The sequence below is a fragment of the Hyperolius riggenbachi genome, chromosome 6 (genome assembly GCF_040937935.1).
Source record: "Hyperolius riggenbachi isolate aHypRig1 chromosome 6, aHypRig1.pri, whole genome shotgun sequence".
NCBI lineage: Eukaryota > Metazoa > Chordata > Amphibia > Anura > Hyperoliidae > Hyperolius > Hyperolius riggenbachi.
Genome location: NC_090651.1, coordinates 109,720,864 through 109,733,195, shown reverse-complemented (window position 1 = coordinate 109,733,195; position 12,332 = coordinate 109,720,864). Strand labels below are relative to the sequence as shown.

The 12,332-nt window shown below is 42.3% G+C and overlaps 1 protein-coding gene and 1 long non-coding RNA gene across 4 annotated transcripts in view; one reads left to right on the top strand and one right to left on the bottom strand.

Moving 5' to 3' along the window:
• SNX7 (sorting nexin 7) overlaps positions 1-12,332 on the bottom strand; it is a 167,071-nt gene that overhangs the window by 106,920 nt on the left and 47,819 nt on the right. For all 3 annotated transcript variants that reach the window (XM_068239763.1, XM_068239764.1, XM_068239765.1), the window contains exon 2: positions 27-209. In XM_068239763.1, the coding sequence (XP_068095864.1) occupies positions 27-209 (183 nt within the window). The remainder of the gene's footprint in view (positions 1-26; positions 210-12,332) is intronic.
• LOC137521036 (uncharacterized) overlaps positions 1-12,332 on the top strand; it is a 49,460-nt gene that overhangs the window by 24,475 nt on the left and 12,653 nt on the right. The window lies entirely within an intron of this gene.

Sequence of the window (12,332 nt, the reverse complement as noted above, 5' to 3'; positions counted from 1 at the left end):
ATGACAATACAATAATGTCCCCTGACCTTTGTGGCAATCCTGTAAGTAATGAAAGTCTCAATGGCTGTGACGTGACATTCTGGTTCATCAACAGTAATGAAAAGATCCTTGACATCAGGTTCATCTTCAAACTTAATCTGATTGATCATCGATGAAGGCGATGCAAGCATCAAGGGACTGAATGAGCTCCCATCGTTCAGAGTCACATCCTGCGGAGAAAACACATGTGCATCAGATTATATAGAAGTCAAATAGCTCTTACTTCTATTAAAAGAGGAAGTAGGGGAGGACTCCTGGTGGTTACCAAGGTTCTGAAATGAAAGGGACCAGGAGCCCAATGATGTAGTATCGTTAAGAAAATGGATAAGAGTAGCATAGTACAATATACTCACAAGGGTGGGTTGCACTCCTACAACAACCACCGACAGAGCTTACAGGAAATTTACTATTCCCGTTCGGTATTCCAGATCCGCTAGGCAGGTGCAGGTTGGTCGCCCCCCTTGGATGATTGGACACGTAGTGTACAATACAGTACCCCAAAGGGTTATCTATAACTGGGAAAAACTTGTAGGAGGCAACCAAAAAGTATCTTAACTTTAGATCATAGAGTATCGGAATAATTACCTCTAATTACCTCTATCACTGTACAAACCATATAGGTAGGTAGAAATAATTTTAATACTGCACAAAAATACATCTTTTTGTGCCACGTTAAAATTATTTCTACCTTTATGGTAATTTTTCCCAGTTTTTTTTTAAAGGACCACTATTTCAAAAATCATAACATTTACCGTAAAATACATGTAAATATATACAAAAAATGAAGTACATTTCTTCCAGAGTAAAATGAGCCATGAATTACTTTTCTCCTACTTTGCTGTCACTTACAGCAGGTAGTAGATATCTCATATTACTGACAGGTTTTGGGCTAGTCCATCTCTCCACAGGGGATTCTCAGTATGGCGTTTATTCTTCATAAAGACACTCCTTAAAACAGATTTATAAAAAGATGCTGGCCAGCCTCTGTGCTCGCTGCACACTTTTTTTTTTAGCAGTTGGACGGAGCAACTGCTTTTCGCTAAGTGCTTTTGAAATTAAACAAAACCATGAGAATCCCCCATGAGAAGATGGGCTAGTGCAAAACCTGTCGGTTCTGTCAGATTTCTACTACCTGCTGTAAGTGACAGCAACATAGGAGAAAAGTAATGTATGGCTCATTTTACTCTGGAAGAAATGTGTTTCTTATTTGTAAGTGTTTAAATGCATTTAAAATTTTACAATTTTCACGATAGTGGTCCTTTAAACATGGCTGTGGAGTTGGTAAAAAAATCATCCGACTCCACAGTTTATGAAACCACCGACTCCGACTCCAGGTACAGGTACATCAAATTGCTCTGAGTCCGCAGCCCTTTCAGGGCTATGGAGCGAGTTCAAAAATCATCCGACTCCACAGTTTATAAAACCACCGACTACAAGTACCCAAAAACTGCCCCGACTCCACAGCCCTGCTATTAAAGGACCACTATTATGAACATTTTTAAAACTTAAAATATAGGTGTATTAGTTGGGCTTGTTGTCAATTAGTTAAATGCACTATACATTTCTATTTTCCTATGTAGCTGTCACTTACAGTAGCTAATAAAAATATGATTGATCTGACAGAATTTGGACTAGCCAATCTCCTCATGGGGGAGTCTCAGTTTTTTTTTTTATTCTTTTCAAATACCCTTCCTGGAAAGGATCATTATAAAGGGAATGGAAAGCCAAGTCTCTCCTGTGCACACTATTCAGGCAGTTGGAGTGTGCCACTGCAAAGTAGGAAGCGATTTCGAAAATAATGGAATTCCTTAGAATGCCCACGAGGAGATGGATTAGTCCACAATGTGTCAGATCTGTCACATTTATGCTGTGTATTTTAAGAGACAGGAACATAAAAAAAAGTAATTTATAGTGCATTTTACTCTGGGACCAATATACAATTAATATACATATATTTAAAATGTTACATCTTTTTTGCGACAGTGGTCTTTTAACTTTCGTAGCTAATAATAAACGGGAAAAAAAGGCTGAATTATATTACGACGTCCATCCTACAAACAACACTTTCTTGTTATACTTTGCAGCTAGTCTGTGACAGATTGCTATAACAGATTCATTATCACTGGTTTGCATACTTTCAGATTTTGTGAACTATAAATATTCAGCAAAACAAGCTTCAAAATATATCCATTGTCTTTTAAACTCCCCATTTCGTCCCAAGTCAAATTTCGGTAATAGATCTTGCAAAAAAATCTTAAATGCAGTTTGGAACAATGATTGGACTTTTCTTTTCAAACAACATGGATAAAAAAAGGAGGTTGGGGAGGGGATTTTTCCAGGCATAATTTTTTTGTTTTATGATCGCAATAAACACACAACTTGCACATTGTTTTGTTTAGTGTATTAAATAGCTACTGAAAATTCCAAATATACAGTACCTGAAGAAAACATGCTAAAATTTAGGACAGGTCCCACAATTGGAAACATTCAATTTTTTCTTTCTTAACCTTTCTACAAATCTCATAAACAATATACAGTAGTAACAGAGTCTCGGTTATCCGGCACCGATAGGGACCGGTTGATGCCAGATTGGGTGCTTTCTGGTTGACTGAGACTTCATGTTAAAGTGTAGCAGAGACAATTAAATATACACGTTTGATACATACCTGGGGCTTCCTCCAGCCCCATCCGCATGGATCGCTCCCCACGGTCCTGCAACTTCAGCCAGTCGCAGCCAGTCTGAGCATGCGTAGTGTGCTCCTTCAGGGCACAGGCGCAGAATGCTCCCAGCCGCTGGAGAGAGACTGAGAAGGGCACTGTGCATAATTAGACTGTCCAAAGTTACGGGACCAATTACCGAAGAGGGAGAAGACGGTGGACAGCGGTGTGGAAGCGATCCATGCGGATGGGGCTGGAGGAAGCCCCAGGTATGTATAAAACTTGTACATTTAATCGTCTCTGGTTTCCTTCAAATATACAGTGCTGCCCATAATTATTCATATCCCTGGCAAATTTTGACCTAAAGTTATTTTATTGTACCAGCAAGTAATTTTTTGACAGGAAATGACATGGGTGTCTCCCAAAAGATAATAAGACGATGTACAAAAGGCATTATTGTGTTTTTATTTGCATTTGAGGAAAAAAAAAAAAAAAAAAAGAGTCCAGTCCAAAATTATTCATACCCTTCACAAACTGTCACAGTCTGTGGGAAAATTCAAAGTTCTATACCATCCCAAATAGTCCAAGCTATTCTAAAGCATCCTAATTACCCTGTAAATTGGGAACAGCTGTTTTAATCAATTCAACAGGCAAAAAACAGCAGCTCTCTGCAGTTGGTTTGTGGACAGTCGTGGCTAAGACAAAGGAGCTCAGTGAGGACCTGTGGCTGCGCATTGTGGCTGCTCACAAGTCAGGAAAGGGCTACAAGGCCATTTTGTCAATGTTTTCAAGTTCCAGTGGCTACAGTGCAAAGTATTATTGAAAAATACAAGATATTATGCACTATGGGAAATCTCATAAGATGTGGTCGGAAGCCAAAAATGACCCCTGTGCTGGCCAGGAGGATAGTGAGAGAGGTGTAAAAGAATCCAAGGATCTCCACTAAGGCCATCCTGGTAAATCTGGGCTCTGCCGGTGGCAATGTCTCAAGGAAGACAATCCAATGGACACTGCACACTGCTAGGTTCCACAGATGCAGGCTAAGGAGGACACCACTTATCCAGATAAGACATTTAAAAGTCCGGTTGGCCATTGCAAATGCTCATCTGGACAAAGAAGAAGACTTTTGGTCTTCTTTGTTATGGTCAGATGAAACACTAATTGAATTGTTTGGTCACAAAGATGTTTTCTTCATTAGGTGTAAAAAAGGAGAAGCCTTCAACCCAAAGAACACTGTCAAACATGGTAGTGGGAACCTAATGGTTTGGGGGGAAGGGGGGGGGGGGGTGTTCATCCATGGACCAGGGAACCTAATCACAGTAAAGGGCACCATAAAAAGAGCAATACATAAGGATTCTGAACGACAACATCAGGTAGTCTGCAGAGAAACTTGGCCTTGGGCACCACTGGACATTTCAGCATGACAATGACCCAAAATACATAGCAAAAGTGGTGAAGAAATGGTTAGCAGACAACAACATTAACGTATAAGAGTAGCCCAACCAGAGTCCTGACTTGAATCCAATTGAGAATCTGTAGATGTAGCTAAAGATCAGGATGATGGCAAGAAGACCCTCCAACCTGAAAGATTTGGAGCTCATTGCTAAAGATGAATGGGCAAAAATACTTGTGGAGAAATGCACAAAGCTGGTCTGCAATTATAGAAAGCGTATGAATGTTGTAATAGCCAATAAAGGCTTTCCTATTGATTATTGAGAAGGGTACGAATAATTTTGGACTGGACATTTTTGCTCAAATGTAAAAAGCAGAGAAATTGTTTTTTTTTTCCCACTATAATGCCGCTTGTACATCGTCTTATTATCTTTTGGGAGACACTAATGTCATTTCCCGTCACAAAATTACTTGCTGGTTGAATAAAAGCAGCTTTAAGTCAAAATTTGTGGTATGAATAATTATGGTCAGCACTGTAGGCCTCGCTAATACAGAACTATACCTCATGCTATATACCTACCATGTACTCTGTATTAAATGTTACAATACAGTAATTGAAAGTATATTAACCAAGGGGGAGCTGTGGAACCCAGTGTTTAAACACAGCAGAGCCCACAAACAGCCTAAGAAGTTGGCTTCACCACTGAGTACTGCTGGCAATTTGTGCTGGTTGGTTGAGACTGCTGGTTAGTGGAGATCCTGATAACCAAGACTCTACTGTACTTCTAGCCAGATGGTAAAATGTGCTATTCCATACAAAGCCCAGAAACATCAAGTACATGGTAGTTCTATAGGTATAGTTAATATTGAGCAGAAAACTACTAAAATGTCACAAATGTTAGGTCATTCAAAATACAAATCTACATTAGTCCAGCAAAATATTTTTTTGTTTTGTAGATACAATTGCTCATTTTAAATTGAAAAAAAAATGATCAATTTTGTCAAATCCTTCAGGGAAACATTTACAAAGAATTACTATTATGTTTAAAACAGCACTTCTATAAAAAGGAGTGAGAAGTATATGGAGGCTGCCATCTTTATTTCCTTTCAAAAAATGCATATTACCTGGCTGTCCTGCTGATCCCCTGCCTCTGATCATTTTAGCCATAGACCCTGAACAAGCATGCAGATCTGACTGAAGTCTGACTGGATTAGCCACATGCTTTTTTTTCAGATGTGAGACTCAGACACTACTGCAGCCAAAGAGATCAGCAGGATGCCAGACAACTGGTATGGTTTACAAGACAAACATGGCAGCCTTCAGGAGGGGAAGTAACCCAGATTTACTCACTTTGGGCTGGTACAACGTTTTGGATGGCAACCTGCCTGCAGGCATTGTTATCCAGCCGATTTTGAAGACCACCAAAAATCTATAGATATTCTTTCTTGCCCAGGCTTTTATAACCTTGTTTTATATACCGAATGTCTATGGACCATCGTCTAAGAACAGTTCAAACCAGCCCAACGTGAATGTCAAGGGTGTATCCAATATATTGTGTGCGAGTAACATCTATTAACACCTCTTGTCTGAAAATGGCATGAAATGCTTGTCAGTACACAGGGAGAGATATGAACAGATAAGCACAACAAATCTCAAAACAAATCAAGCTGGGTTTCAGCTTGTTGAAACTTGCATGCCAACCTTTGCAAGGCATATAATTAGCTGCCATTGTGTGAAGGCTACTAGACACATACAAAGGCTCTCAGGCTAGCAGGCATGATGTGATGATGTCCTTTAAAGGACAACTGTAGTGAGATGTATATGTAGACTGCCATATTTGTTTCTTTTTAAACAATACTAGTTGCCTGGCAGCCTTGCTGATCTACTTGGCTGCAGTAGTGTCAAAATCACACCAGAAACAAGAATGCAGCTAATCTCGTCAGAGCGGACAATAATGTCAGAAACACCTGATCAGTTGCATGCTTGTTCAGGGTCTATGGCTAAAAGTATTAGAGGGTAAGCAGGATAGCCAGGCAACTCGCATTGTTTAAAGGACAACTGAAGCAAGAGGGATATGGAGGCTGCCATATTTATTTCCTTTTAAACAATACCAGTTGCCCGGCTGTCCTGTGAATCTATTTGGCTGCAGTAGTGTCTGACGAACACCATAAACAAGCATGCAGTGAATCTTGTTAGATCTGACAATATCATCAGAAACACCAGATCTGCATATACAGTACATATTACGGGTCTATGGTTAAAAGTATTAGAGGCAAAGGATCAGCAGGATAGCCAGGCAACTTGTATTGCTTAAAGGGACTCCGAGCAGTGCAGAAACTATGGAAAGATGCATATCATTTTAAAGAGACTCCGTAACAAAAATTGCATCCTGTTTTTTATCATCCTACAAGTTCCAAAAGCTATTCTAATGTGTTCTGGCTTACTGCAGCACGTTCTACTATCACCATCTCTGTAATAAATCAACTTATCTCTCTCTTGTCAGACTTGTCAGCCTGTGTGTGGAAGGCTGCCAAGTTCTTCAGTGTTGTGGTTCTGTGATGCATCTCCCCCTCCAGGCCCCTCTCTGCACACTGCCTGTGTGTTATTTAGATTATGGCAGGTTCTCTCTGCTCTATTATCTTTTACAAGCTGGATAAATCCTGCTCTGAGCTGGCTGGGCTTTTACATACTGAGGAATTACATACAGGAAGAGCTGTCTGCACTCTGCAGGAAGAAAAAGCCTGACACTTCAGTGGAAGATAGCTGCAGGGGGAAAGAAACACGCAAATGATCTCTTGAGATTAAAAAGGAAGGCTGTATACAGCCTGCTTGTGTATGGATGTATTTTCTATGTGTGGACATACTGTACATCAACCTACTTCCTGTTTTGGTGGCCATTTTGTTTGTTTATAAACAAACTTTTTAAAACTGTTTTTAACCACTTTTAATGTAGCGAGGAGCGGCGAAATTGTGACAGAGGGTAATAGGAGATGTCCCCTAACGCACTGGTATGTTTACTTTTGTGCAATTTTAACAATACAGATTCTCTTTAAAGCTCTCTTTCTCCACTTTCCAATGATATATAAAACGCCTCCCTACGCCTTTTAGTTTTCGCTATTTTCGCGATTGAAATTGCCGCGGCCGTGATTTCAATCGCAAAAATAGAGAAACCTAAAAGGCGTAGGGCGACGATTTAGGTGTTGCCAGAAAGAGAAAGAGAGCTTTAAAATGATATCCATCTTTCCATAGTTACTTGTATTACACAGGACGACACTTTCCCCAGTGTCAGCAGCTCCATTCAGCAGAATGAAGCTGCTGACTTTAGGAAAAAGTCGCCCTGTGTAATACAATGTAACTATGGAAAGATGGATATCATTTTAAAGCTCTCTTTCTCCTCTTTCTGATGACACCTAAATCGTCGCCCTACGCCTTTTAGTTTTCTCTATTTTTGTGATTGAAATCGCGGCCGCTGCAATTTCAATCGCGAAAATAGCAAAAACTAAAAGGCGTAGGGCGGCGTTTTATATATCATTGGAAAGAGGAGAAAGAGAGCTTTAAAATGATATGCATCTTCCCATAGTTTCTGCACTGCTCGGAGTCCCTTTAAAAGGGAACCAGAGAGGAATGAAGTGTGAAAAATGGAAAAAGCTTTTATACATACCTGGGGCTTCTTCCAGCCCCATAAGCCTGGATCGCTCCCACGCCGCCATCCTCCGCTTCCTCTATCGCCGGTACCGGGTCCCGTCACTTCCGGCGGACGGGGCCAATTGTCCGCATCACAGGGGCTCCCTCCATACCCTTACGCATGTGCCTGCGCAGTATGGTGCCGCACACGTACGTGTATGGAGGGAGCCCCTGTGATGCGGAGAATTGGCCACGTCCGCCGGCCGACTGGCGGTAATGACGGGACCCGGTACCGGCGGATCCAGGCAGCGGAGGACGGCGGCGTGGGAGCGATCCGTGCGTATGGGGCTGGAGGAAGCCCTAGGTATGTATAAAAGCTTTTCTTTATCCTCTCTGCTTCAGCTGCCATATCCCTCTCACTTCAGTTTTCCTTCAAATAAGAGTCTTGCTTCTCTGCTTTAAAGTTGTAAGACAAAATAAATCACGGTCACAACAAAACAAGGACAAAACAAGGATAGCACAGGTAGGGGGGAGTTGGTAACACAATATTCTATCACTGAATCAAAAAGTTCATCTGTCTCCTCCATGGAAACAAAACTGAAATAAATTCTAGGTCATATCAATATTCGTTTGCTCAAAAATAATCTGCTTTAATTAGAAGTCTAATGAGGAGTTTGTTTTTAAGTTTGCTGCTAGCCTTCCCCTTCCATATGTCTGAAAAATTCTCGCCTGGGTAAATTATTAAACATATTTCCAGTCAAAATCCTTATACAGAGCTGCGAAAAAAAAGTTTCCCATTTTCCAAGTAGCAGAAGGCTTCTCCGACTTTATGAAATATGGAGCGCAGGCTGTCATGCTCATTACTGTCTCATTTACTCACCCTGCAGTCACTGGATGAGTCCTGCGAAAAGTGATGTACAGCTTTGTCTAAAGGGCTTGTCTTTTCTTATATGGTTACTGTCACAGAGAGGTGTCACTGAAGCCTACAATGTCTGCAGCTTGTGTACAAGTCTTACAAGGACTCGTGCTAGAGTAGGACAGTATAAATGACAGGAGAGTTACACCATGTAAACAGAGCACAGAGTACACAGAGTGTTAGGAGGTCCTAATATAAAGATAGGTACACACATGCAAACCCTTTCACTTGCCACCCCTAAAGCCCCATCTACACCATGGGACATTGCAGCAATCCGGCGGCTCGATTAGCCGCCGGATCGCCTCTTCCGCGTGCCCGCCGCGTCCCCGCTCGCACGCCGCATTTGATTCCCCGCTCGTGCCCGTTCGTCCCCGCCGGCGCCGCTTATCTCCCGCACGATTCCCTGCCATTGTCCCCTCGCGGGGATCGAGCAGGGAATCGGCGGTGCGGAGATCCGTCCTGTCGGATCTTATCAATCGAGCCGCATCAGCGCCTCGATTGATAAGGAGCATCGCGGCCGCATCTACTCGTGTAGATGCGGCTTTATGGTCTGTGAGCCCATCTTACAAGGGTCATACAAAGAAGAAAAAAAAAAAAAGTGTGGCCATCATGATCTTCACACCCTTAACAAGTGTAGCTACAAAATCCCCTGGTCTGCAGTATCGTCCCCTGTATCAGAGGAAGGGAATTTTAGTAGTTGGGGCCCCCCACTACTCTTGGGCCCTCTGCAATCCCAGGGGCTGTTCCCCTCTAGTTAAGCTCCTGCACATGTGATTACTGTCTCCTGGCAGGAATCAATCCTGTGGGCAACAGTTCAGGTCCCAGTGCTGTGCAGAGTCTCGCTAGCCTACAGGCTAGTGCCCCCTTCTGTTACTATGGAAGGGGGACAGAGGGATGATGAGTGAGACACGAGGGAGAGAGACCAGCATGGTTCAGCCAATATGATCTGGCAGACTGCTGATGCATCAGGTGTTGCCATACACAAGATTCCCAGCAAACGTGGCGGCCGCTTTGGCCAAGGTTATTCTAGTGTGTATACAAACCTTTAGACTAAGGCCGTATTCACCACAATACCGGATGAAAAACTGATCAATGGGAATCCTCTCTGAGCAACAGGTGGGATTTTCATTGGACCACTACTGAACGAATGGGAATCCTCTCTGAGGAGGGACGATTCCCATTGGCCTATTGAAAACCAATTATAGCCTGATGCTTCTGATGAAGCTCTGGGATCAGTATACTGTCATTTATTCTGTGCGGGAACCGATTTGATGGTGGGAGCAGCAGAGGCCCCGAATGGATGGCAGCAGGTGAGAAGCATAGTGAGAATGAACACGGTTTGTTCTCATAGGCTATCACTGATTTCATCGGCCTCAGTCTCCATCCACCTCATCCAGCCGTTCCTGAAAGGTAATATGGGATCCAGCTCACCAAAATGGACCAAACTGATCTGTTTCAAATGAACTAATATGAACAGATCTCATTGCTTTGCATAGGATATAGGATTGGGTTTCCTTCCACTGAACGGAACATTTTTACTGTCAGTGTGAATATGGCCCAAGGGTTCTCTCATACGGCATCAGTAGCAAATAATTACGTGTGTCAACTTGGCCGAGCAACGGCCAATAGCTTTATTGTCCCTGCTTGCCCGCCATCACCCTCCACATCGGCACTCTGCCTCCCCACATAGCAATGCGTTGCTGACCAGCAGATCAACTAGCATCTGCTCAGTCTAAGCCATGTGATGTAGCCCGGGGATCGGGTCCCAATTCCCATCAGGTGACATCAATCTAGCATGTGTTTATGCCTTTAGCCATAGACCCTGAGCAAGCATGCAAATCAGATGTCTCTGACTGAAGTCTGAGTGGATTAGCCACATGCTTGTTTCAAGTGTGTGATTCAGACATTACTGATGCCAGAAAATCAGCAGGACTACTAGGGAACTGGTATTGTTCATAAGGAAATTAATATGGCAGCCCCTTTATGCTTCTCACTTCAGGTTCCCTTTAAAGTGCACCTTCAGCCGCAAAAGTACAGCAACCATATTGCTTCCCATGAGGTGAGGGTGAAATGAAATAGCTTATTGGAAATTATCACAAAATGCTGCAATATTGATGTGCAAACGGCTGTACAAGAGTCCTTTCCCTCCTGCCTGACCCAGATTTTTTGTGTGTCATTAGGGATGGTCAATGAGATGGAAATGATTCTGAGTTTATGAACTCAGACCAGTTAAAGGGGCACTACAGTGAAAAACTGTAAAATTTAAAATATGTGCAAACATATACAAATAAAAAGTACATTTTTCCAGAGTAAAATGAGCCATAAATTACTTGTCTCCTATGTTGCTGTCACTTACAGTAGATAGTAGAAATCTGACAGAAGTGACAGGTTTTGGACTAGTCCATCTCTTCACAGGGGATTCCCAGCAAGGCTTTTATGCTTTATAAAGATATTCCCTTAATAGGTTTAAACAATGATGTTCGTCAGCTTCCGTGCTCCCTACACAGTTTTTTGACAGTTGGAAAGAGCAACTGCCATTCACTAAGTGCTTTTGAAAATAAATATATCCCTGAGAATTCCCTATAAAGAGATGGACTAGTCCAAAACCTGTCACTTCTGTTAGATTTCTACTACCTACTGTAAGTGACAGCAACATAGGGGAAAAGTAATTTAGGGCTCATTTTACTCTGGAAAAAATGTACTTCTTATTTGTATATGTTTGCACATACTTTAAATTTTACAGTTTTTCGCTGTAGTGCCCCTTTAAATGCAGCCACTTCTGACATTTGATTGGTCTGTTTTAAAGCTGTGTACATTTATTGTATATACTCGACTATAAGTCTAGAAATGTAGGTTTGACTCACTAAAAAGTATAGGGCTGACTTATACACGAGTCAAGAGCAACTCTGAGCACCATGATTAATGTGTGTAAGGGTGCGTTTCCACTAGTGCGGTGGGAAATCGCCGCAGATTCTCCGTGGACGAATTTGCATGCAGGAGCGAAATCGCATGCGGTTGTATGCGAATTTTACCGCAAATTCGCATACGATTTCGCATGGATGACGCTGTGTGCGAATTTAACCATGTCAGTGCCTGTGTGCTTTTTCATTGATTCCATGCGAAATCGTATGCGAATTCGCATGAAAATTTGCATGAAAATTCGCATGAAAAAACACCATGCGAATTCCCTATTAAATACATTGTATGCGAATCGCATGCGTGTGTGCGGTGTCCGAATTCGGATGGCTCTGCTGAGCAGATTTTTCCTGCACAAGAAAACGCTCAGTTTTCCTGACAAGTGGACACAGGCTCATTCACTTTTATTGGTTATGCGAATTTGCATGCGAATTTGCGTTAGTGGAAACGCACCCTTAGTGACATCCCCATTTGCAGCAATTTAGCCAGTGGTAAGTGACACTTTCTTGATAAAGGAAATGCCAAGAAAACACAGATTCAAAAGTCCTGGCTACAACAATTAACAGGACAGGGGGAGGGGGGGGGGGGTGGTACTGGGCTGCAAAAGGGGATTAAATAATTGCTGCACTTGGGGTCCTGAAGGAGTTATTGGCTGCACTTTAGGAACTACAGAGGTTAATGGCTATAATAGTTTATGCAGTGCAGTCATTAACCCCTCCTGGTTCCCAAGTGCAGCTATTCATTCTTCCTGGTCCCCAAGTGCAGCCATTAACTTTGCTGGGTAGA